Genomic DNA, 27751 nt, shown 5'->3' with positions numbered 1-27751 from the left:
ACAGAAGAGAGCAGGTCTGTACCACGTCTCTGTCCCTGCAGCAGCTGTAGGCCATCACCTCGGTTGTGCCCTTGGGTGGACTATGGTCCGGCGCCTGGAATTTTATTGGAGAAGTTTTGCTTTGCTACTTTGCCACCCACCAGTAACTTACATTCCTGCAGATAGTACCTTGCAGGCCTAAACGGCGGCAGCTAGTGTTCCCTCCCTTGGAGATTTTCCCGTACGGCTGTGGCTGGTCTTACCCTCTGGTAGAAGTTGGCACTGGACAACAGACCTGCACAATAAAACTGAACACCAGTAGACACATCAATTTCCTTGCAGCTCTCGTATTAGACTCCTATGCAGGTCTTGGTAAACTGGGTTGAGCTGCCCTAATGGGGTGTCACTGCACACTCAAAGGGATCCACTCTGCTACTGCAGACAGACAGCACTCAAAAGCGGCTTCCCCCTTGGTGGTCTTCAATTCCCAATATCCAGCCTAGCCTCGCCGATATGCCAAACAAGCTGCACATCACCGTGGAAGCTACAGAGAAGTGCAGGTCTTGTCTCGAAAGCAAAATAGATGCCTTGGTACTATGTTGGCCTGCTGTCAGATGATCACAAGAAACTCATTGCGGAACCTTCAGAGTCAAATATCGGAATTCCAGAAGCAACGCCTTGATCTGACAGACACAGTGCGTTTTTAAGAAGGTGGAGCAGAAGATACAGAGGGCTGAGCTTAGTGAATCAACATCCAATTTGTTGACCCTCCTGAAGAGTTAGAGGGTGAAGACACTGTGGTCTATTTGGAATCATGATTTAAAAGCTTTGTACGTGCTCTCAAGAGGTCTTTGTTCTTCTCCATCGAGCAATCACACTGAGCCTCTGCCCGGAGACGCCCTTCTGGCTCTGGGCCCAAACCCATCAGTGCCAAGCTGCTGCATTTGAAAGATCGAGATGAAATCCTGCGTGCTGACAACAAACTACTCATCTCCTTGTATTCCCATACTACAGGCAATAGAACATCAGTGTGCTTTCTTTGGGTGAGTAAAACACAAACAAACTGAGATGACGCAGAGTATTTTTTGCTGTTGCCCGCAAATTCCGAGTGATATCTCAGCACAAATCCTTTTTCTTCCTTGATCCTGCTGAAGCCTGGGACTGGGCAGAACCCCTAGGAAGAAATGCCCAGGTAAACTTCCCCAGAAAATGGAGCCAGCAACCTAAAAGGTGGGTGTGTCTGCTTCTGCATTGTCCTTTCCTGGCGGGTGTATTGCTATGATGTTTATGTTCCTTTGAATTGCCCACATCCAAAGTTGCTGAGCTAGAGTCGAGAGTGCTAAAGACTGTGTTCCTCCTTGCTAGTTTATCTAAAACATGGTGGTTGTGTTGTATGTTTGTATTAACACTGTCTTTCTGTAGAGCTCTTTCTGAAAGGCCTTTAAGGTTAGGAACACTGATTTTAACTGGAAGATATTGATGTGCTTTACAGCATCCTGCTGTGTTCACAGGCCCCTTACATTGAGGTTGTTTATGTGCGCTCCCCATCCTATGTGGGACGCATCTGTCGCTATGATCACTGTTGGAGTTGGTTGTGTGAAAAGTCTGCCTTGTGCTAGGTTCGTCTTGTTCCACCATGCTATTTCCTGATGAACTGTCTGCGTGACAACCACTAGATCTTCCCAACTTCCTTTTGCTTGTGACCATTACGTTTTAAGCCATTCCTGGAATGGCCTTATGTGTAAGCGAATGTTGGGAATCAAATGAATGCATGAAACCCTCATTCCTAGCAGCTTCACCACTGTTCTCACTGTCAGAGCCCCCTCTGGTATAGATGTGTCTCCTTTAGCAGGGCTAATATTCTCTTCTTGATCGGGAACACCTTCCCCAATATTGTATCTAATTCTGCTCCTAAGAAAAAAAATTCTTATTCTAGCTCTGGGGAAGATTTGTCCCAGTGTACTGAAAATGCAAGTTGAACTAGTGTCTGTATCACTTGTTGTGTGCAGATACTGTATGAGCTTGCTCTTACTAGCCAGTCGTCTACGTACGGGTATACATGGATTCCTTGCCTTCTTCGATGAGTGGTTACTGCAGCTAGGCACTTTATGAACACTCTTGGTGCAGATTTTAGTCCGAATGCAAGCACTGAATTGGTAGTGTGTTTTGTTGACCACAAATCTTAATAGTTCCTTGTGTCTTTTGTTCATGGGAATGGGCAAGCAGGCATCTTTTAGGTCTATGGTTGCCATGTAGTCTCCTTTTTGCAACGGAGGGATCACCTCTTGCAGAGTTGTCATTTTGAACCTTTGAGTTTTTATGAATTTGTTGAGAAATCTTAGGTCCAATATTGGACGCAGTGTTCCTAATTCCAGGGTGCCTGTTCTATTGCATCTTTGGCTTGTAGTTCTTGGAGTAACAGATAATTCTCTCTTTGAATAGATCTTCTTGTTTGGAGGTTGTTTGCTTAGTTCTATGCTGTAACCGTACTGTATTATGTTTAAGAGCCATTTGTCTGAAGTGATCTCTCTCCACTTTTGGAGGAAGTACTTTAATCTGCTTCCTATTGGTGCAGTATGCTGAGGGAACTGTTTGTTTATAGGATGTTGTTTTTATATTGATTGTCTTTTTGGAGAGCACAGTCCCTGATGTTCTTGGAGTGTGTGCATGCCTTAAAATGAAGTCACTTTGTTATAGTTGGAGCTCCCCCTCTTTACGGAAGGCCTCTTCCCCAGGGGCGTCCTCGAAAGGATGGTCTTCTTTGCTGGTATTGCCAATTTTGTTGTTGCCCTTGTTGTCCCTGGCTTACTCCTTGGTAAGTTTGTTGATATGTTTGATGCGAGGTTGTAGGTTGATGGTGACCTCTTCCCGCTGGTCTCCTTGAAGGTGTGCCTCTACGCATGCCTCTGAATTGTAGGGCAACTATGGATGTTACTGTTTCATTGTCCTTTTTCAATTTGTACAGCTTGTTATCCACTATGCTTCCAAACAATTGTTCTCCATTGAACTGTGAGTTCAGTATACTGTTCTGCACTTCTGGTTTGAAACCTGAGATTTGTAACCATGCATGCCTTCTTTCAGTGATGCCGATCATCACTTATCTGCTAGATGTTTCTGCAGCACCTGGGGCTGATTTTAAGCATGTGTAAGCTATGTTCTTTCCTTCTTCCACTATTTATTTATTTATTTTATTTTCAAGGTCTTATATAGCGCGAGCATGACCCTTGCGGGTATCAGAGTGCTTTACAAGAGTCGAGTGTAGGGAACAAAAGGAACATATTAAAACATAGGTAAGAATTGAACTATGTGGCTTGCTCTTTTTTGGAATTGATCTGGTAGGTGCTTTAGTAGCTCTCCTACCTCCTCCCAGTTTTGGTATGCATGCCTGTTGTGTAATATATTCAAATTTGCTGTGCACCATTGATTTGCTGCACTTCTCGTGACCTTTCGCCCCATAAGGTCCATCCTCTTGCTTTCTTTGTCTGGTTGTGGACCCATGGTGGTTGGAACATTAGCCCTTTTCCTAGCAGTGGATGTTATAATGGAGTCCAATGCCACTGACCCCTTGATGTAAATCGGGTCTTTTGAGGAATGTTTGTATTTTGGCTCCCTTCTTGGAGTGACTGCCTTACATGAGGCAGGCTCTTTAAAGGCTTCTTTACCTTGATCTAATACACCTGGCAGAATAGGGAGGAATTGGCTCCTTGATTGCGAAGGCATCAAAGTCTCTAGTAGAAAACATGATTGGGGGTTTTCTTCCTCCAGTTGTACTCCATAAGATCTGCTGCCTTTTTGATGACTTGGTTATACATACAAGTGTCATCTGGTGGCGAAGGCCTCGAAGGATATGTATCCACCGCCTCTTCTGGGGAGTCGGAGTAGAGATCTTGCCATTGTAGGTCTTGAACCTCTGAGGTTGCTGAGCCCACACAAGTTTGTTCCTCATCTTCTTCTTCTGAGAAGAACTCTTCTTCTTGCTCCTCAAGTGGTTTGGGTGTCGTTGGAGGATGTAATGCCTCAACGCTCTTTTCCACATCCGTGGAAGTTTTCGGTGGCATCTTGAATTGCTTCAAGCTTTCGTCAAACAATTTTTTCTGTTGGAAAATACTTGCCATTCTGCCTCTAGCCTCTTTTCTTGTTCTCCATCTTGGACGCGTGATTTTCGGCGTCGAGACCTTCTACCTTCCTTTTCGTGCTTGATGATGCAAACACAGCAGTCGAAGGTTATTTTGAATTCTCTTGCTTTGACGCCGAAGCGTCTTTTTCTCAAACGTCTTTCGATATCTTTGATTTTTTTAGGGTAAGTCCTTGTCTAAGGATCCGACCAAGTGTTTGTCTTTGGACGCATCTCCGGATGTTGAGTGCTTTGACACAGAGGCTTCCTTTCTAGGCCCTTGAGTCAGTTTTTCGTGACTCGTCTAACTTTTTTGAGGTCGACCGTTCTCTTACCTCCTTTAAAGCCTTCTTTTCGACAACTACAACTGGTACGTCTCTGTCCTTGTCGACTTCTGGCCCTTCTGCGATATTGTCCTCTAGCGATGGTGGTACGCCTTGCCCCTGCATGTTGTCTCTTTTCTGTCTGTCTCGTACCCTCAAAGTCTTTGGAGTGAAAGTCGAGCACACATTGCAATCGTCACTTCGGTGATCCAGGGGCAAGCAACGGTTGCAGACTGGATGCTGGTCCTTTTCTGCATACTTGTGATGACAATTCTTGCAGACTTTGAAAGGTGTCTTGTCCATTACCGCTCACAGGGATCCCCCTGTATGCGCATTTTCAGTTTGTCGTCGAAGGCTGTTTTCACCTTTCGGCGCACTCCGGTCCCACGATTCGAAGTCCGGTATGTCGAATCCTTGTCTTTTAGAAGTTTTTTATTTTCGACTATTCTTTTCTCCAACTATCAGGAGCTCCTTCCGTATCGATCCAGACCCAACGGCGAAAATAAAGATTCTAAAGATGGCGACCAAAGGTGGGAGCTTCCAGAGGAAGCATGCCAACTTCGTGAGAGGACACCAAATGGTAGTATATCAACGCCCACCCAAAAAAAGGACAAATACAACAATTCTGACCCAATCATTAGAGGGAGGAATAATGCACAGAATGTGAATCCAGAAAAGATTCATACTGCAAAACCCAGTATTCCTTTTCAACTCCACACTGTATTATTCATCAAAGAGGGTAGATATGCAACTATATTGGGCAGCATCCACGGTCCCATCTCTGAATAATCCCCTTTCGTAGATCAGCCATCAGGCCAGCTAATGCATTGGCCAAAACACCTTGGATATTGGTAGGAGATTTAAACTGTGTGTTGGAAGTATCCCATGATAGATCATATCCCCCCTATCCGTCATGCACCCACATCACTATGTGACATTTTGAGCCACACAATGTGAGAGAATCAATGATTACCTTAACTTTAATCAAAACACCACATCTTCCCCTTCGGTCAACAGGGAAGCATTTAAACTGTGCAGTGCTACTCTTAATTTGCACAAGAAACACACATCCCTTGATGTTGAACAACTTTGGCGCATTAACTACGCATGCCATATGGTTGAGGGCGACATAGCGATCACCCTACTGGTGGGGCTCATTACACAAGAACAGACCCACGCTCCTTCATTTGTACATTGACAGATACCTTTGTATATAACCATACTGAAATTTATGGGGAATTCCATAACTGATGAAACTTTAAATTCTGTCCAGCACCAAAGTTTACTTAGCAATGTGGAGGAGTTTCTAAACAACATATTGCTTACCCAGATTCGGCAAACCTGCAGAAGGAACTAAATGCCTCCATATCTGCTCAAGAAATAAGCCGGCCATATGAGCCTTGGCGACATGTAAAATGCCCACACCTAATGGACTCCCTGGAGAGTTCTATCAGGCCTATTCGGACTTACTGAGCCCAAAATTGTTGCACCTGTATGGGACTGCTGTTGCAGAGTGCGGAATTCCTCCTTATCTACAAGAGGCCTCACTTGTATCGATATCTAAATTAGGTACGGACTCATCCCCACTTTCATCCTATAGACGGTTAGAGATCCTCAATGTTGAGGAAAGATTCTGAATAAAATTATCACTAACCACATAATGCTTGTTCTCCCTGATCTCACTCACCCGGATCAGAACTGTTTCATTCTAGGAAGGAATACTTCCCTAAACATCCTTAGTCTCTACACAGTAATGGAATTTGTGCCTAAACTGGATCCATGTCTGCTTGGTCCTCAAATTGGAAAAAGCATTTGACACATTAGACTGGAACTACCTCTTTGTGGTGTTTATTAAGTTCGGATAGGACAGGCACAACATTTGGTTAATTAATCTGCTTTAAACGAACCCAGTTATAAGAGTCAGTACTGGTAGACACATTTCTACCCCATTTGCAATTCTCTGGAGAACATAGCAGGAGGGTGCCCACGATCCCCATTGCTCTTTGTGATTGCCTTGGAACCCATGACAGCTAACATGCATAAGGAAAGAGCCAGTCGGGGTATCACTTTAGCAAACCAAACTCACTCAGTATCATTATGTCAAGCTATATCATTATATGCAGATGATCTGCTCCTATATACTGAAGATATTTCGCTGTTCACGAGAATATTGCATGCGTCCTCCAGACTTTTGGCAGAGCACCAGGACTGGGAATAAGTCCTGCTTCTTTTCTTTCAGTCCTACCACCCCAGAGGTACCATTTGATACAGGTGGAAGCCCCTTAAATGGGAAGGGAGATCTATCAGACACCTGGGTATTAGAATTTACCACTCTGATCATGGCATATTAAAGGGCAATCTTACAAGGGCGGTCCCAGTATTAAAAAAGAAATCAAATTATATTTTGGAAATCCCTACAGTGGACAGTCATAGGTTGCATCACTTAATACAAAATGATAATGCACCCTAATGTTTTATATTATTGTGCAAACATACCATTAAGTCTCCCCCAAAATATTTTCATAACCACGACCGGAGGCGGCTGGTATGGGGCGAGGGACGTCAGAGGAGAGTGAATAAGAAAAAAAAAAAAACACAGCTGCGTCTCTCCTCTGCTGTCTCTCGTCCATCGCCTTTCCCCCCAGAAACTGGAAGCACACTGGCTCACCTAAGCCAATGGCAATACAGCTGTCACCAGCATGACAGCAGCGTTGTGATTGGTCGGAGCGGTCTGGTCCCGCGCTCAGACAGGGACTGTGAGCCTGTGTATGCTCGCCACCCAGGCTGTTGAGAACATGCTAAGTTCACTGCCTTAGCGGAGGAGCCGCCACTGACCAGAACCCTTTGCTTGGGTACCTAATTTGGCAGAGTAATCACCGCAGGGAGCTGTTCCTAAACTGCAGTGTACATCGGTCAGGGGTGACTTAAAAGCTACTTCGCAGCACAGCGACGGAGGGTGTGTCGCTGGCTTTCTGGTTGTTGCCTAGACACCACTGGTACAGCAGGCCCCTTACGTCCTGTCAGCCTGTTGCAATTCCTGCTTCCTTCTCCTAAAATTAAGACCTCTTCACCACGATTACTGTGGGTGGCACAATGCTGTTTTTGTAGAAACCTTAGTCTTACCAAAACGGTAATCTCTTACGCACCTGCCATTCCCTTATTTGGTCTGCTGAGGCACGAAAGTATTCTATCTCACGCAGACTTTTATTCCCCCAGTGCTGATGCCTGTTGCCCTCACTGCAGATCTCCTTAAGCGGACTTGTTACATGTGCTATGAATCTGCCCACCCCTCTCAGAGGAATCTGGTCATCTGTTATTGCTGAACTCTCTCAACTTGCAGGAAATCTCAATCTGCAATGCTTGGAGGTCTACAAACTATATCTATTAAAACGTACCCCAAAAAAACAAAAACTGAGTGCTTGCTTACTTAACCTCACCTCACCCCACAACATCAGAGAGGAAGGCAAACGCACCCCAGCAGTGCTAATATGGCGTCAACCAATTATGAAATTTGCTGAGGATAAAAATAAAGACATGACAAGGTAGGAAATCATAGGTCTAGAGAAACGCGCAGTGCTCAATAATTGGTAAGACATACTACATAGTTTTGAAAACAACACAAAAGAGGATGCCTCACCACCATGATTATGTTCCTAATCTATCCTTTGCCCCTACATGCCTCCATAACAAAGGTCACTCATTACCTTCACATTAGTTGTGCATGGAACACAATTAATTGTAGTGTGTCTCCTGCAGCAAAGATGAACCCATTGAGGACTTATTCTATAGCCTTATAGCTCGCCGTAGAGGGCTATACCGGCTATTAAAGACCATCTCCAGCGTTAAAGGCCCCGAGCCGAAGGCGAGGGCCTTTAACAAGGGAGAGGGACTTTAATAGCCGGTATAGCCCAGCTACGAAGGGCTATTAGAACATTCTGCCACTAGAGGACAGAATGTTCTAACAAAAAACAGAACAAAGCCTTATGGGAGCGCGAGGGGATTGGAATCCCTTCAGGCTCCCTGAAGCCTTTGTTTACAGCCAGAGCTGTGAACAAAGACACATTGGAATGTTGGAGCTCCAGGCTTATACCAGCCATTATCAGCCCGGAGCACTCCATTGTTTTCAATAGAGCTCCCAACATTCCAATGTTCTAATTTATTTTAAATCTGTCACTTAATCACAGATCACACTCCCTGCTCTCAAACACATGCTATGTACTACTTACATCACTTGTCTGCACTAAGGATCATCTTCCGTTTTCTCATAACTCCGTTTCTAGTTTTCCAAATATTTAAGTGATCTGTTCTCTAAACTTACATTGTTCGTATTCACTCCTTAACTGAAGAATAGTTTGGCCCATTTCTTTTTAAAGCACGTGCAACTGCCATTTGCCAAATCTGGACTTGGTCACATCTATGGTCTTGTCAAACATAGCAGCTTCCTCTATTGTCTTCGGGGAAGAAAATTAAGGTATGAGGTCATGTCTGCCCACATTTTTTGGTCACAGCGCCAGCAAATTAGCAGTTCTAATAGAAGCTGCAGCCACAGCAGAGACTCTCTTGCTAAAGTTGTCCATCTTCCAACACACGGTATCTGGTGGAGCTATAGATGGGAAAGATGGGCTTCGCGAGCCACTGTGCGGTTTGCATTACCACAGTATCAGCGTTTGGGTGACAAGTTAGGTTTAAAGGTGTGTTTTCACAAGGGGCTCGGTACTTTTTATAAAGCTGATGTACCAAGGCTGAGACAGAGTTTGGCGTTTAAAGAATTTTGACATTTTTTTTGCAAGTTGTGGTTGATTATGACTTTACCTGACTTTCTGGGGGCCTCCTTAACGTTGTACAGAAAATAGTCTGATTGCATGATTTATACTAGCAAATGAAACCCCTTTGAAGCTCTTTCCACCAATGCATAAAAATGGGTGACATTTTCTGGTGAAGAGTCTGAATGAGGTGGTATGGCTGAACCCAATACATATGCTATATATGTGTCCCCATTCATCTGCAGGTTGCACATCCACCCCCGGCCCCCCCACCCCGCCAGGGAGATCCACCACCTCTTCTACGAAATTGTCATCGGATTAGTCTGTCACCACATCAGGGCAGAGGTGGCAGAGGCACAAGATCCTGTCGAAACTGTGGCTGTGGGGCATAAGGCAGAAGTGGCTTTGTGCCACGTGTAAACGGCATCGGACACATGGTGCACTCCTGGTCACGCACTGGACCTTACGTACACCATTTACACTTTGTGTACTCATCAGATTGCTGGTCGCAAACTGGAATCTAACATTTGAGACGTTGGCTAAGGAATATGCTACTTACCAGTATGCATCTGTTCTTGGCATGTAGGGCTGCTGACATTCATATCTGTGCATAGATCGCCGCCTAGTGTTGGGTCCGGATGATTGCACTTTGTTGTCCTGGAAGAGTCTTCGAAGTATCACGAGGTAGGTGACTCCTCCCCTGGACTACAGTGCGCATGGGCATCCTCTCCATCCTCAGATTGTTTTTCGCCATTGTGGCAGAGGTGGAGATAGGAAAGTAAGAGATGTCCATGCTAGAGATAATGCTGCAGCTGCGACAGGCGCCGGGGAGGAGGGCGGGCGATATGAATGTCAGCAGCCCTACATGCTAAGAACAGATGCATACTGGTAAGTAGCATATTCCGTTCGAGGCATGTGGGTTGCTGAATTCATATCTGTGCATAGACTGAATAGCAGTATCTCCTCTAGCGGTGGCCACCTGTGCCAGCTGCAGCAGTTTGGAAAAGAGTTTTGAGGACAGCCTGGCCTACAGCAGCTTGCTGTTTTGCTTGCACGTCTACACAGTAGTGTTTAGTGAAAGTGTGTATGGTGGACCATGTGGCTGCCTTACAGATGTCTTCGAGGGGAATATTTCCTAGGAAAGCCATGGATGCCCCCATTTTCCGTGTAGAGTGTGCTCTAGGGGGGGACTGTTAAAGTGCGTTTAGCTTTTAGATAACATATTTGAATGCATTTAACTATCCATCTGGCTATTCCTGACTTTGAAATAGGATTTCCCTTGTGTTGTGGTGCAAAAGCAACAAACAGTTGTTTTGTTTTCCTAAAGGATTTAGTTCTGTCCACATAGTATAGTAGAGCTCTCCGAACGTCTAGCGTGTGCAGGGCTCTTTCAGCTACTGATTGTGGATTCTGAAAGAATACTGGCAGTTCAATTGCTTGATTAATATGGAAGTTGGATACGACTTTAGGCATGAATTTAGGGTTTGTTCGGGGAACTACCCTGTTAGCATGTACCTGCATGAAGGGTTCTTGAATTGTCAGTGCTTGCAATTCGCTCACTCTTCTGAGTGAGGTGATGGTAACTAAGAATGCGACTTTCCACGTTAGGAATTGCAATTCGCATGAGTGTAAAGGTTCGAAAGGAGGTCCCATGAGTCTGGTAAGCACTATATTTAGATTCCAGACTGGGGAAGGAGGGTGTCTTGGAGGGATCACTCTTTTCAAGCCCTCCATAAATGCTTTCATTGCTGCTACCCTGAAGAGTGAAAGGTGTTGCCTGTTCTGAAGGTATGCTGCTATAGCAGCGAGGTGTAGTCGTATGGAAGAGTATGCGAAGTTACATCTTTGTAAATGCAGCAGGTAGCATATAATGTTTTGTATGGAAGCGTCTAATGGGTTGATTTGGTTATTGTTGCAGTAAATAACAATTCTCTGCCAACACGTGTTTTGTCGCTCAGACTTATCGCTCCAGGCCTTCATCGGGGCTTATTTGCTCTGAATAAAGGGTGGAATCTCATTCAAGTATGTCAAACCAGTATGCACTCCAATGCCCAATCCAAACTACGTAAATATTATGTTCGAGGCATGTGGGCTGTTGAATTCATATCTGTGCATAGATCGCCGCCTAGTGTTTGGTCCGGATGATTGCACTTTGTTGTCCTGGAAGAGTCTTCGAAGTATCACGAGGTAGGTGACTCCTCCCCTGGACTACAGTGCGCATGGGCATCCTTTCCATGCTCAGATTGTTTTTTTCCGCCATTGGGTTCGGATGCAAACTCCTATACTGCAACTTGGAATCGAAACAAAACTTTTCTAAAGGCCAAAAGGCCTTCGACTTCGTCGGTATTGTTCTCGTTCAGTACCTCTCTACTCCATACAACCTTCCATCTCGAATCGGTCGTCAACGCGGGCCGTTGGGCCTTTGACGCCACGTGAGCCGACAGTCGATGGAAAGAAGCCCTTTCAAAAGGTGCCCATAATGCAACTCAAAGTTCCTCCATACTGATAAACACTCAGTATGCAACAAGTGCCTTTTCCCAGACCATAGGGAAGAAACCTGCCCGGCCTGCGCCCAGTTCCGATCGAAAAAAACAATACGGATCCGAAGGGCCGCTAGGCAAGAGATGCAGCGACAGGCACCGGAACCCGACAACATCTTCGATGATGATCAGGACCTACCGGACGCTCAAAACTCGGACCTAGAGATTGTCACGGTCGAGGATTACTTCGACTCTGACGACGAACTCCCGTCGGGCAAAATCGTGAGTACACTGCTCCGACACCAATTGACCCCTCGCCAAAGGCTCCGGTCGAGGCACCGCCAACAGGCTTTAGCCAAGATCATAAAAGACTTTCGACAGCCCCGCCTTCTGGCTCGGCTACGAAAACGAAACCGAAACCTTCAGAAACCCCAGGGCCCAGTACCATCGCCCGAAGAAGGTTCCAGAGCCAAAAAAGGTTACCGACCCAAAGGGCGTCGATCCAAAAAAGGCCGCACAGCCTAAGACCGTCGAGCCAAAAAAGACTGTCGACCCCGCAAAGGCCGCTCAGCCAAAAGCCGTCGACCCCCCCAAATAAATAAATACATAAATAAATAAATAAATAAATAAATAAATAAATCGGTCGACCCGAACAAGGGCACGCAACAGAGGGGCGTCGAACCGAAGCCTGCGGTTCCAAAAACCGTCGACCCGGCATCTGGTGCCGTACCGAAGCCATCGAAGCCGGACAAACCTGTCGACCCAAAAGTAACAGCTCCGAAGACACCGGTCGATCCAAAAAAGACCATCGATCCGGTTAAAGACACTCACCCAAAGAAGCCTACGGAGCACAAACAACGTGTCGACCCGAAAGTTCCCGTCGACCCGAAACCACGAGTCGAGCCCAAATCAGGGCCCGAGCCGAAAAAACCCAGCAAAACACCAAAGGTCGTCGACAAACCTGCCTTCGTCGACCCTAAAAGGTCCAAGCCTAAGCCCAGTACTGTAGAGGAAGAACTATTCCACCCAGATCCATCCGAGGACCAAGCAAAAATTTACATTAACCCAGACACTGGTAAAGTTACCATCTTGCATAGGAAAAAAAGGCCTTTGGACTTTGCACCGGATTCACCTATCCCACTCAAGAAAAAGGACTTTGGCACTTCTCCCACGAGACCCTCACTCCCTTTTCAACCTATTATGCCCTCCACACCACTTGCACCTACCTCACCTTCTAATCAAGATGACGATGAGGGAAACACAGGGTATGAACCACAGCCTCTATATGACTTTCCTCAAGATCCAGATCAAGAGGAACCTTGGGAGGAGCCAACAGACCCTTATGATACACATCCTATCCCTGATGTGCCCACTTATCCTACTAAACCATCGCCCACTGATGACACAGTAGTATTTAACCAACTCCCATACAGGGCAGCGCAATTCCACAACGTGGACATGCACAGTGACCCTGTAGAAGAGGACTTCTCTTTGACACTTTCACTACTGCAGAGAAAAGTGTCAAAACACTTCCAATGCTGAAGGGAGTTCTAAAACATGCACCGGACATTCAAGGACACAGCCAGGGCACGGGTAATCCATCCCAGAATAGAAAAAAAGTATAGACCAGCTCCTACAGACCCCACCTATATCAAGGGCCGGCTGCCACTAGACTCCCTAGTGGTTGCTAACGCGCGAAAAAGAGTCAACTCTCAGACTACAGGGGAAGCACCTCCCCCTGATAAGGAGTCCAAAATCCTAGAGGCATCGGGCAAAAGGGTAGCGGCACAATTATCCAATTCTTGGAGAATTGCTAACACACGGGCACTACTGGCTCTTTACGATAGAGCACATTACGATCAGCTCGAAAGCCTTAGGCAACATTTGCCCGAGCCGTTTAAAGCACAAGCAAATGATCTCATTCAGGAGGGAAAGTTCATCTCCAACGCCTCCATTAAATGTGCACTGGACACTGCAGACACCGCAGCTAGATCCATTAATACTAGTGTCCTCCTCCGCAGACATGCATGGCTGAGGGTTTCCGGCTTTAAGATTGAGGTGCAGTCCACCATTCTAATGCAACCAGTTAAAAAGTCTGGGTTATTTGGTCCTGCGGTAGACACCATCTTGGACAAAATGAAAAAGGACACAGAAACCGCAAAATCCATGGGTGCACTGCAATTTCTGCAACATAGGGGCTCCTTCCGGCGCTCCTCATACAGAGCAAATACACGAGGAAATGCCTTACAAACATCTACCTCCTACAAAGGTAACACACAAGGTTCCTTCACAAAGAACACCAACAGAGGTGGTTACAGAGGTAACAATCCTAAGGGAAGGGGGCGGGGAGGCAATAACACCAGAGCCTCCGCCTCCACAAAACAGTGACTTCATTACACTGCCTCCGGAACACTTAACACCAGTCGGAGGCAGACTACAACAGTTCCTACCTGTCTGGCACGCTATCACCACAGACAGGTGGGTGAGAGAAATTGTCCAGTCTGGTTATTGCCTAGAACTGACTTCTACGCCACCAAACATACCACCCAGACATCGTCCTATGTCCATAGAACACATCACCCTACTTCAACAAGGAGGTGAAAAGCATGCTGGAAAAGGGGGCCATAGAGCCAGTCCCTTTCCACCAGCAAGGGACAGGAGTATACTCCCTATACTTCCTTATTCCCAAGAAGGACGGTTTCCTCAGACCAATACTGGACCACAGACCCCTAAATCAATACATACTGTCGGAGCACTTCCATATGATCACACTACAACAAGTGCTCCCGTTGCTACAACAAGTGCTCCCGTTGCTACAAGGAGACTTCCTAGCAACACTGGACCTCAAGGATGCGTACTTCCACATACCCATCCATCCAGCCCACAGAAAATACCTCAGGTTCACGATAGAAGGGCAACACTACCAATTCAAGGTTTTGCCCTTCGGGGTTACCACGGCTCCAAGAGTCTTTACAAAATGCTTAGCGACAGTAGCAGCTCATCTCAGGAGGCAACACGTCCATGTGTACCCTTATCTGGACGATTGGCTAATACAAGCAAAATCGTACCAAGAGTGTGCAACACACACGTCCCAAACTATCCAGTTGCTACACAGCCTAGGCTTTTCAGTCAACTACACAAAATCGCATCTGCAACCTTCCCACATACAGCAATACTTAGGAGCCACTATAAACACCTCAGTGGCAAAGGCGTACCCCAACACAGCGAGGATAGCCAGCATGCAGATACTCATTCGCAGATTCCTGCCACAGCACTTCCTGCCAGCCCAAGTTTTCATGCAGTTCATAGGCATGATGGCCTCCTGCATATTCATTGTCCCCCATGCCAGACTTCAAATGCGCCCGTTACAGGAATGCCTAGCACGGCAATGGAACCAGGCTCGTGGACACCTAAAAGACCTAGTGTTGGTGGACAGTCGCACACACAAATCTCTGCAGTGGTGGAACCCACAAAATCTTTCACAGGGGCGACTGTTCCAAGAGCCGATTCCACAACTAGTACTAACAGCGGACGCATCCCTGACAGGCTGGGGAGCCCATCTCCTTCAGTACACAGTACAAGGGCTCTGGACAAAAACAAAGAAGGCTGCATATCAATCAACTAGAGTTGCTAGCCATCTTCCTAGCCCTAAAAGCCTTTCAAAAATATGTGTACAACAAGACGGTGTTGATCCGGACGGACAACATGACCGCAATGTACTATATCCAGAAACCGGGAGGAACCCACTCTCCACAGCTGTCCCATCTGGCGCAGAGCATATGGAAGTGGGCAATTCAGAAAAACATCTTTCTCCTAGCAGAACACCTTCCAGGGAAGGACAATCAGATTGCCGACCTGCTCAGCAGGCACAGCCAACAAAGACACGAATGGGAGATTCACCCCCAAGTTCTCCAACCATTCTTCGAGGAATGGGGTCACCCAGAGGTAGACCTCTTTGCCACAAAAGAAAACTCCAAATGCCAGTACTTTGCCGCCAGATTCCCACATCCGTTGTCACTGGGCAATGCGATATGGATGAACTGGTCAGGCAGATTTGCGTACTCTTTTCCCCCAGCACCATTGATCCCGCTGGTGGCACGCAAACTGCGGCAACACTCACGCTAATCCTAGTTGCTCCCACATGGGCGAGACAACCGTGGTACACAACGTTCCTAGAACTTTCAGTAGTTCCTCATCAAAGACTGTGACTTGCACCCCATCTTCTAACTCAGAACCATGGAGAAATAAGACACCCAGATCCCAATCAGTTGAACCTAGCGATCTGGCTCCTGAGGTCCTAGAGTTCGGATACCTTAACTTGCCCCCAGACTGCATGAACATCATTAGGGAGGCAAGGAAACCAACCACACGAGCGTGCTATGCAGCCAAATGGAAAAGATGCAATCAAGTTTGAAAGAGTAACTACCCTTCAGACTTGTGGGATGATTCTCAGTGGACTCATTGTGCCATGTGCACTCAAGGACTATTGTTAGAATAGGATTTTAGGTCTGGAAGACCAAGACCCACCCATCCTCTCTATTTCATTTTAGGTTCCGGAGGTTCACTGTATTACTTTTACCCACCCAGATCAAGGACCTTAGGAGCCTGTCCAACAGTTTAAAGGTTGATATAGTGATTGGACAAATCAAATTCTGTAATGTGTATAGGCATCTACGGAGGAGGACCATGTTGGCTTTGCCACTCTACCAACTGTAGATGCTTGGAGAGTACTCCAAAATTAAACTGATGCCCTAATGGCCTGAATCTCTCTACCCATTATGTATGTGTATTGTTTGTCTGCAGTGGATCCCAAACCATAAAAACGTATTTTGTCACAAAGTGATAGTTTTCTCAGTAACAGAGCTTGCTCTTGGTAGTCTGTGTAAAATGGAGGTTTGTTTTCCTTTTAACCCTGATGAAGTCTTGGGGCGATACGGCTGAGTGATGGCAAAGTGCAGAGAAACAATAAAGATTGGAAGCGTGACTACGGAACTTCAGATTTGTGGAATAATTCTCAGTAGACTCTTTGTGCCATGTGTGCTCAAAGACTGTTGTTGTTGTGCTAAAACATTTAAGTGGATTAAGGGTGTGCGGTGATCACCCTTTCTTCGAGCACCAGGACTGTATTATAAAGTAAGTAATGTTTAATTGATTCAGGAATGTAGTCTAGTTAATATTTGTGAATGTATTTAATATTTGTGAATGTATTGTACAAATACAGTAAATGAAATGCTGCACTAGAGAATGAACATTTGTACAAAGTCTGAGTCAAATGTATATTTGGTGAAAAGAGAAGGGTAAACGTGTAAATTACCAATCATGTGAAACTTGGTGGCAAGGAGAGCTATGAACATTTTCTTAATGGAGAAGGAAAAGAAAGGACATCATAAGTTAGAATTAGTCCTAACTATCCACATTGGTTGAAATAGACAGATGGAAATGTGACATGCTGCAAATTCAAGCAGTTTCAGGGAAATAGTAAAGCACATAGTGGGAAAACCATTTTAGCAGTAAAGGAATATGTAAAACTTGAGAAGATCTGGCGTCTCCGGGATATTGACGGGTCTACACTGGAGGACAGCTGGAGGATTGCAGAGGGGATAAATGACGAATCTGCTAGTCTGAACACTGCGAAGACACCGGTCTTTTCTTCCGGTGGTCAGGGTTGAAAGATGTGGCCTTATTTATTTTAGAAGTCTGTTCTTCTAAATCAAATCTGTTTAGTCTTAGTTTACTCTTTAAAATACAGCGCATCCTCTTTGTTTTGTGTTTCCCAGATGGCCTTAGTGTCTTCTTTGCAAATTCATTCATTGCGTTACTCATGCATGATTTAATTGTGTCTACAGTCATATGATGAGTATGCTATGAATTTCAGATGACACTTGGTCGGAGAGATATTGTTGACCTGTGCAATGTTGCACAAATCAAGTCTCTCTTCAAAGTTCTCATGCATCTGAGTCCAAAAATAGGTGGGGAACATACATCTCAATACCCAATTTGGAAATCCGGTGTCAAGAGTCCAAGAAATACTGTTGTGGTTGGAGGTCTCTGCTAAAGTGAAGTTATGCACACTAGTTATGCTCACTAGTCAACCATTCACCGATGGCTCTCACCACCAACGCCATCTCCAATCCTCCCCTTGACCTGACCTTATCTACCCTCCAACAAGTCAGAGGATCTCCTACAAGTCAAAAAAGATGTCCACGATATCAAAGACCTTCTCCTCTCACAGCCCAGTCTACCTCCCACCATCCCACTACCCTACAAACGACGCACCCTCCCTACATACCCTCGCCTCAAACGATCCCCGAGATGGCCGACTATCCCCGTTCGCAATAACTCCCACCGCCCCCGCCGTGTCCTCAACTCACTGTCTGACCGCGACCTATGCTCTCTCCTACGCTCTTATGGCACAGGTCCGGTAAAACACATATCCAACACACACATCCCCATACCCACAACTCTCTCAAATCCTCTGAGGCTCCCAACCCATAGCAACAGAGGTTCCATCCCTAGCAACCTCAGAAAAGTCCCCCTCTCTCTAGAAGGCTCGACCACCCGTCTCACTCCCAAACTCAAATGCATCCTACTCAACTGCAGATCAGCCCAGAGGCACTCCTCCGACATCGCTGATCTCGTCTCAGCAATGGAACTGGACCTAGCCATTCTGACTGAAACGTGGCTTACTGAAGCCTCTACCCCGATAATGGACATATTAGTCCCCCCCAATTATCACATCATTAGACTGGACAGGCCTGTCAAGACGGGCGGGGGAATTGCATGCATTTTTAGGAGCAACCTCTCCGTTACTAAAGCCGCCTCCCCCTCCCTTACCTCCTGTGAACTCCTCTGCCTCGATATCACCAGCGAGGGCAAACAAGTTTCTGCTCTACATCTCATCTATCACCCGCCTGGTGACAACCTCATATTCACCCAACAACTCATGGACACGATCACTTCCAATGCCGGTCGGCAGATCACCCAAGTCTACCTGGGTGACTTTAACCTCCACTGGAATGATCAGAAAGACACAGAGGTGAATAGTCTCAAAACTTTCCTTAATGCGCTTGACCTCACCCAAATATGCGATAGACCAACACACGACAAAGGCTCGATACTCGATCATATCATCGCCAAAGAGGACTCTACCCAACTGGAGGCGATCCAACCCTGCGACTGGTCAGATCACCACATTATCACCTTCTTTATTAACAAAAAAGTTAAACCTAACCCGGTCCAACCCACCAAATCCAAAATCTGGAAAAGGGACATGAAGAATCTTAACCCCACTACCCTGCCTCCCCACATCGGCAGTCTCCTCCTTCCCCCTTCAGGTGTCTCGGATGCTCAATCACTGACCGACCACTACCTTGACTCTATGAAATTAATAGTCAATGAAGTCGCTCCATTGCAACTGAAGAGAGTCTCCAACAAAATTTCTAACCCCTGGTATGATGGCAGACTCAATGACGACAAGCGCACTATGCGAATGGCAGAGCGTACCTGGAGATCTGACCCCTCATCAATGCATCTAAAAACGCTTAAAAAGAAGAGAAATGCCTACTTTAGGAAAATAAAGCGCACAAAGTCGGACTTCTTTAGCCGTCAGCTGGACCAAGCTAGAAACAGGCCAAGAAAACTGTTCGAACTAATCAAGACTCAAACAAAGACACAACACTTACAATCAAACAACGCAACAAGTGACACCCCACACTGTGAAGCCTTCTCTGCTTTCTTTAAGCAAAAGACCGACAACATAAGAAATGACCTTGTCATGGATTTAAGCCGATTCCCCAATCACACCAGAATGTCTAACATGTCTAACATTCAACCCAAAAACAAGGCATCATGGCTGCACTTCGACATCTACTCGGAAGAAGCTATACACAAACTACTCTGCACCTTGAAGCCCTCTAATCACCTCACAGACCCCCTACCTGCTAATGCAGTAAAAGACTTCATCCCCTTGCTCCTCCCTCTTTGGACCAAAATCATCAACTGCTCCCTTCAACAAGGTCTCATCCCAGACTCCCTCAAGGTGGGGCAAGTCACACCTATACTCAAGAAACTCACAGCTGACCCGTCTGACCTGAACAATTACCGGCCTATCACCAATATCCCCACCCTGGCCAAACTGCTGGAGAAATGTGTCCAACTCCAACTAACAAAACACATTGACCAATTTGACCTCCTCAACCCTCACCAATCAGGCTTCCGAGCGAAACATAGCACGGAAACAGCTATGACACACATAATCGATGACGCCCTCCAAATCCTTGACCGCAATGAGTCCTGCCTCCTCATCCTTCTTGACCTATCGTCAGCTTTTGACACGGTCAAGCATGAGAACTTATTGGAGCTGCTAAGCACTAGAATGGGTCTTTCGGGAACTGTTCTCAAATGGTTTTCTTCCTTCCTTCATAACCGGTCGCAGAAGTTCAAGATCGACAATGTGCTATCTAAACCGGTGCCTGCAGATCTAGGTGTTCCACAAGGATCTTCCCTCTCCCCCACACTGTTCAACCTCGTCATGGAACCGCTCGCCACCTTGCTCCAAGCATCCAATGTTCAATTCCATATGTACGCCGATGACACACAACTTTACCTAAAGATACAATCCCCGGAAGATATCAAACTACTGAATTCCACACTTAGCAACACTCAATCCTGGTTGGCCGATAATCACCTCAAACTAAATGCGCTGAAAACTGAGTTCCTACTCATCTCACCCCCGGCGAAGACTTCCACCACCCAAACGTGGCTCAATAACCTAACAGCACTCAATGTCCAACCTACCATCGTGGACTCAGCGAAATCCCTAGGCATCACAGTCGACGCCAAGCTCAACATGCAACAGCACGTTAGCAAAGCCACAAAAGGGGCTAATTTCCAAATCAACACACTGAGGAAACTCAAACCCTTCCTCCCTGCCAAAGACTTCCAAACTGCTGTACAAGCTTTAGTCATCCCTCGCATAGACTACGGAATTGTGGCCCTCAGCGGACTACCGCTATCCACAACAGCACCCCTAAGAGCCTCCCTGAACGCTGCCGCGAGACTCATTACTGGCTCAAGAAAACATTCGCATATTTCCCCAGACTTAAAATCTCTAAAATGGCTGCCTTTTGAAGCCAGAATACAGCTAAAAATTGCAGTAATGACACACTCGGCCGTGCACCACAAGGCACCCAACTACCTCGCGCAAAAGTGGTCTATATCAGGAGGGTCGAGATCCAATCGTAGTACAAAAAATCTACTCCTGAAACCTAGTAGATTCCGGAAAGAAAAAACATACAAGCGCTCCTTCTCAGGAATGGCACCCAGGATCTGGAATGCGCTCCCTCCGGAAACCAGGCTTATCTCCTCCACTGCACTCTTCAAGAAAGAGGTGAAAACAATCCTTCTGGCCAAGATCTCCTGAACTTTACAGATACTGGATCTGAGACTGCATCGCTCTGTATCACTGATCACCTTACTCTCTGGCACTATACTCCTACCTTATGGGGTCACTACTACGCTACTCTCTTACTACCGACCAATATATGTTACTCTTTGGTGTATTTATATTACTTGTTTACCTGATTGTATCTTGATATGTTTCTGTACATTTTGTTATCCTACTATGTTAGTAATTACTATGCTGCTCCCATTATCTTGTTCATTCCTGTGGTCCCTACCCCTGTCTCTGTGAAGCGCTCTGATATCTGTAAGGATCTTGTTCGCGCTATATAAAACTTTGAATAAATAAATAAATAAATGTGTGCAAGCCTTAATTTTGTGGGATATTATAAGTAAGGCTCCCGGTTTTCATTTTGTATGGATTTTTACTGATTAATTCAAGCAGAAAACAATGGGTTTTCTGTCTGCATTTATTTTTAAAAGTGGATAAATACAGAAAATTGTGCTTCTTTTAAGTGACTCTCCATGCTTTCTTTCATGAATTATAAGCCAGCAGCTGAGCTGATCGACAGCCAGCATGGGAAATTAAAAAACAGGATGGGATTTCTTTAAATAATGGAATATGTTAACATACATTTATGGTATATTGCTATTATTTTCTAGTTAATGTATTATGTAATGTTTGGCAGCTTAAATAGCTAAAACACGACAAACAGCAAAGTATGAGTGCATGTCTATCAGTAAAGTAGATATGGGAATGCGAGGTTTTACAACTTCATTTATACGCAAAACAAATATGAATAAATACAGATAAAATGGCCACAAAAAAATATACAGATAAATACGGAAATGGCCAAGAAATAAATACCATAAAACCGGGAGCCCTAATTATAAGTGGGCGCCAGAGTTCTCCAGTCACCCTTTACTATGTTTCATTAAACTTGTCCCAAAGGTCACACATAAGAGTAGGCAGGCTAGCACTCAATTTAGCCTCCATGGAAGTCAAACAACTGTGGTAATATGTATATGGTTGTATCCCTATCCACGGACCATAGAGTGCCCAAGCTAAATTAATCAAAAAGAGATAAGAGGGGAAAACCAGTACATTCAAGAGAAAGGGATAGAAGGCCTAACTGTTCAGCGGTACAGAATCAAGAAACTGTAATGAAGCACATTTTTCCAGCCCACACCATTAAAAATTTTAAAAAACGTAAAGAGAGCGCATATGAGCAGGGAAAGGTTGTTCACATACATATATGCACAGTACCAGCTTCACAAAACTAAGAGTTTTTAACTATAGATGCAATTCCAAGTCTCTTCAATAGGTGGCACAGTACATACAAGTTGAAAATGAAATCAAGGATGTAAAAGCAGCTGGGGTGCTTGTTTTAGGGCTCGTCTAGCTATCGCGTAAGTGATGCTATTCGAGATATTAGGTAAGGGTCTTCTGAAAGTGCTCCAAAAGACTGCAGGCGGATCGGGTACAGTGCATGTGCGACGGGCGCGCGCACCATGTCAGCCTGCATGATCACTTTCACGGCCGCTTTGATGTTCTCAGTGAGCCACGCGGCCACTGAGAACATCAAAGCGGCTCTCTATACAGAAAAGACTCCTGGCACTAAACTCACCTCGCACCAAACACCGCTCCCAAAGCCTTTGTGTGATGTACATTAATTCCGCCCCTCATTTAGCAGAATTCCTAGGAACGAGGCCTGCTTCCGTGTGAGACCCTGGCTGACATGCTTCAGGTTCTAAACAGTAACCACTCTGTACGCTGGGTGGGGGCAGGTGGGATGGTTGGTCGGAAGCGTTCGCAGTATCGACATTACTCTAGCAGCCTGCCGCATTCCCCAGACAGTCTATTGAACGTCACAGCAGGACAGACAGCTTCTGCCTCGAATTTCTCTGAAACATTGCGTAGTTGTGTTTATTATTTCGCTGCAAGCTCGCCGTCTTGGCTGTACAGCCTGCGCCAGCTGAGGATTCGTTCATGAGCCTTTTGTGACGGTGCCCGGGCCAGTGCTTGTTTGTCGAAGAGCTCGGAGATGCTCCCCCCCCACCCCTCGTGCACCACACGACTCTAACCTTCTTCTAACTCTCTTCTACCCCTTTAATACCACACTACTATTCTAGTTCTATACTCTTATACCACCCTTCTACCAAACCCTCTACTACACCCTTCTACCCATCTACACCTCTTCTACCTGCCCCTCTACAGCTTTTCTACGCCAAATTAACCATTTTTTACACCCTGACCCCTCCACTACCTTTCTACCCTGCTACCCCTCTTCAGTCCACTATACCCCTCTTCTAACACTTTTCTACACATATACTAACCCTCACCACCTCTTCTACCACTATAACACTCTTCTACACCTATATCCCTCTTCTATCATTATTCTACCCCAATACTACTCTTGAACTACTCTACCACTCTTCTACAGCTCAAATCTTCTACCACCTTTCCACACCTCTACCACCCCCTAACACTATTACACCTCTACTACCCCTCTTCTACACCTCTACTCCCCTTCTACCCCTGCACCTAATCTCTCCGTACCTAACAAAACCAAACATTTATGCACATTTAATCAATTGACATCATCAATACCAATGCCTTTTATTTATGTTTTAAAAACAAAATCAAAAATAAAATAAATTTCATCTGCAATGCCAATAGCTCAAACTTAGTAATTGTGGGACCTATTGCATTGCAAACGCTTGTTTGTACTTACTGTTTAGCCGTCGTGAGCTGGACTCCCTTCTCTGGGACCGGATTTCTGGAAAGCTCCACTCAACATCCTTCTCATTCTCCATTTCTCTTCTAGTCTTTTCCTGTGGCGTCTCCTCAGGTTCCTCTATCCTCCACTTCTCATCAAAAGAGTCAAGGTTCACCATCATTTCTGCCACATTCTTCGGCGAATCCCAAGGATCCACCATGTCTTTGATATTTGTGGAGTCTACTATTGTTGTTTTAGAGTCTTTGGATTTCGAGACCTCCTTGGGTTCCTCAGATTCTTGTGTGTCATTAGAAACCTCGGATTCAATTATTTCTTTGGGGTCCTTCAATTCTGTCATAGTCGGCTCAGGATCTTTGGATTGCACCATCCCCTGGGATTCTTCGGGCTTTAATGCCACGGCCTCCGGGTCTTTGCATTCTACAATAATTTCCACAAGTTTGTTGGATTCTACTAACTTCAGAGAGTCATTGGAGTTTTCTGAAAAGGTTTTTGGCAATTTGGAATCTACAACAATTCTCTCAGGACATTTGTAAGGAACAATTTCCTCGGTCGCTTTGGATTCTGTTGCAGTTATGTCTCGGATTTTGGGTTCGGCTATACTTTTTTCAGGATCTTTGGACTGAAATATTTGCTGAAGATCTTTGGATTTTACTGTCAATGTGTCAAATGTCCACTCCGCTGCTTCAGGAATTCGCACCCTTTCCTCCTCTCCATAACAGTGTGCTGTCACATCCTGCTCTTTAATAAAATCCTGTAGGAGACACTTGGGCTTGAAGACTTCAATGGGGCTAGCTGGCGTTTTAAACCCACCATCTTTTGTTTCCAGTGCTCTTGGTGCAGATATACCCTCGATACTTGACAGGTCAGAAGCTTGAGGCTCAAGCCATTCAGGCATTTTTAAAGGAGAACCCCCCTTCTGCAGCTTGATATCCCCTCCATTTTTATGGAAAGAAATCTTTTTCAGTTTCTTATCAGTCTCATCGTCCATGTCAGAAAACTTCCTTTTACAAGATTTCTCCAGCTTCACCTCTTCAGGACCAATAGCCAACAGTGATGCTGGGAAAGTTGGGCATTCAAGGAGCAAGTTTTCCGTACCGCCTCGAGTCGCACCCATCTTCTGCTTGACAATTTTGTTCTTTTTTCCTGGGTTGAGGGGATGCGAGTCAGAGGAGTGGGAGGATGCCCAACTGTCACTGTCCAAAGTGCTACCTGTGCTGTTACGGGGGCTGCGACTGGTTCGAGTCCATGGCTCATGCTGAAAGAGATAAAAGGTGTTTTAGCATCTCAAAGACACCATGGTATAAGAGTTGCAGCAAAAACAATGTTTTTCAACATTTCACATGGGATGACAGAAGATGGATGATTAGAGAGTAGTCGAAAGTGTGCAAGCCCACATTTCTTGGGCCCTTAAAATATGCAGCAAGAGGCCCAGGCAACATGCATCAACTAACAATAATCACCTAACAATGGTATGTGTTCAGCTCATTCAACAACCTTTATATGCAGACATGTGGCAATTTCCAGCATTACAACTGGGTGAATCCACATCACAAAAATGCATTAACTGAAAAATCTCTAGTAAGAGGCTCATATCAATTCTAATGGATAACCAAGCAGAAGAATGGACCTCAGACTGTTACTTTATAAAATAGAAATTGTGATGCAAACAGCAATTGTCCAGAAGATCTAGAATCCACAACCACTTCATATAATAAGAACATGGTTCAGGTATCCCATGCGTGGCGCCCTTGTTACTCCGATTCAAATGTGAAGGATATCCCGTCCACCCTATTACAAGTACACTAGAAAATAATGCAAATGGGACTAGCAGAATACTCGTCACATTTGTGACTGAGTAACCGGTTTGCCAAACTCCAAATCAGAAGGGATACAATCCAACAGCAATAGGAGTGTACTGGAAGCGACTATTCTTCAGGGGCCATATAAAGGGGCCAAGGAAGATGAGTGTGAATGGTATGATAGTGAGTAGGGATGGTGTGAAAATTTGGCAGTTACAGGCATTCGGCAGATTGGCTGAAAGAGGAACCCTGTAACAAATGTTTTGTGGCCTGCAGAGAATTAGATTCACAAGCTGTACCCTTTTTCAGCCTTTTAATGTTAGGCCAGGAACATTAACGTTTTTTTTCTTTACATTTGTTTCATCTTTGAGTGTGAATAGAATGACTCGTGATCACGTCCACAAAAGCCACAATGCCGCAGGACACGTGCCCTAGATTTTATTATTTTTCCTCCTCGCTTGCATGGTATTCAGTGTATGTGCGCCAATTAGAAATTTACATAAAACCATTCAAGAAGTATTTTTTTCGAAGACCATCCAACTACTGTCCTACACAAGGGGAGGTCCCATTTTACTCTACTCTACAACAGTTCACTCTATGTCACTTTACTCTGCACCACTGCACTCTACAACAATCCACTCTAATTTGCACCACTGCACTCTACAATACTCTACTCGGCAGCACTGCACTCTCTAACTCTACTCTGTGCCACTCTATTCTATACCACTGCTCTCTACTCTGCACCATTCTACCCCACTGCACTCTACACCACTCCAGTCTAGGCCACTCCTGTTTTCAATACTGCCACCCACACCACTACTCTGTACTACTCCACTCCACTCTACCCTGCCCCAATCCTCTCTACTCCTCTTTATGCCACTTCACTCTACTCTTGAAACAATCTACTCTACACCACTGCACTTTACCCCAATTCAATGTACACCACTTTACTCAAAACCAATGCACCCTGTGCCACTATACCTACTCCAACTAATTTGCACCACTGCGCTTTTCGCAACTATACTCTACAACAATCTACACTATGCCACTGTACGCTACTTCACTTTACACCATTGCACTCTACATCTATGCCATTCTTTTCTAATCTGCACCACTGTACTCTACCGAACTGCTCTCTGTCCATCTCTATGCCACTGCACTCTGCATGACAGCACTCTACGCCACTGCACCATTCTACTCTGTGCCAATGCACTCTACAGCACTCTACATCACTTCACTCTGCAACACTGCGCTCTCTGCCGCTGAAGTCTACATAACTATATTCTGCATTACTCCACTCTATAACACTATACTCTATGCTAAATCCACCCTAATCTACTGTGAACCACTACACTATACAACACTCTACACCACTGCACTCTACGCCACTTCACTCTACTCTGAAAAAATCTACTCATGCCACTGTAGTCTATTCCACTCTGCGATAGCATGAATTTGGGACCCCTGGTCATAAATTAACTATAGAGGGGGTCCCAAATTCATGCTAATTTATGACCAGGGAAAAGAGAGGATTGGTCTATTGAATTTTAATGTTGAAATGATCATAACCATTGTCGATGAATATATATGGAAAACAGTAAAAATAGAAGAAAAACAGTCTTTTGATATACTACAAAAAAGGAAAAAATGAATAAAATACTAAAAATTAGATAACAAAATTTGTGTACCTGTGTTAATCTGAAGGCTTACTGACTAACCATATGAGCTATGCCTTATAAGAAAGCATGATTAGGCCACAGTGGAACTTTATTATGTCTATTCCACTCTGCACCACTGCACTCTACGCCACTCTATTATAAAATGCTGCACTGGTATGCCACTGCACTTGACAACAATGCTTTCTAGACCACTTCACTCAACCTCAATGCACTTTATGCCACTGCACTCTATGGCAATCTACTCTGCTCCACTGCACTGTATGCCACTATACTCTACGCCACTGCACTCTGCACCACTCTACACCAAAGCACTATCTACCACTCATTCTACACAATGCCATTCTATTCTGCGCCACTCTACTGCACTCTAATCTACTGTGCACCACTGCACTCTATGACACTACACTTTACGCCTCTACTCTGCACCACTCTACTCTATGCCAGTGCACCTTACCCCACTCTACTATGCACTAC

The 27751-nt window shown here is 45.3% G+C and overlaps 1 protein-coding gene across 4 annotated transcripts in view; it reads right to left on the bottom strand.

Moving 5' to 3' along the window:
* The window catches only part of LOC144791843 (uncharacterized), a 109850-nt gene that overhangs the window by 6181 nt on the left and 75918 nt on the right, over positions 1 to 27751 (bottom strand). For all 4 annotated transcript variants that reach the window (XM_078666626.1, XM_078666625.1, XM_078666629.1 and 1 more), the window contains one exon: positions 23794 to 25054. In XM_078666626.1, coding sequence (XP_078522752.1) covers positions 23794 to 25054 — 1261 coding nt within the window. The remainder of the gene's footprint in view (positions 1 to 23793; positions 25055 to 27751) is intronic.

Source organism: Lissotriton helveticus, chromosome 11 (genome assembly GCF_964261635.1).
Source record: "Lissotriton helveticus chromosome 11, aLisHel1.1, whole genome shotgun sequence".
In the NCBI taxonomy this organism is placed as follows: domain Eukaryota; kingdom Metazoa; phylum Chordata; class Amphibia; order Caudata; family Salamandridae; genus Lissotriton; species Lissotriton helveticus.
Note: the sequence above shows the minus strand (reverse complement) of the source record. Positions and strands in the feature narration are given on the sequence as shown.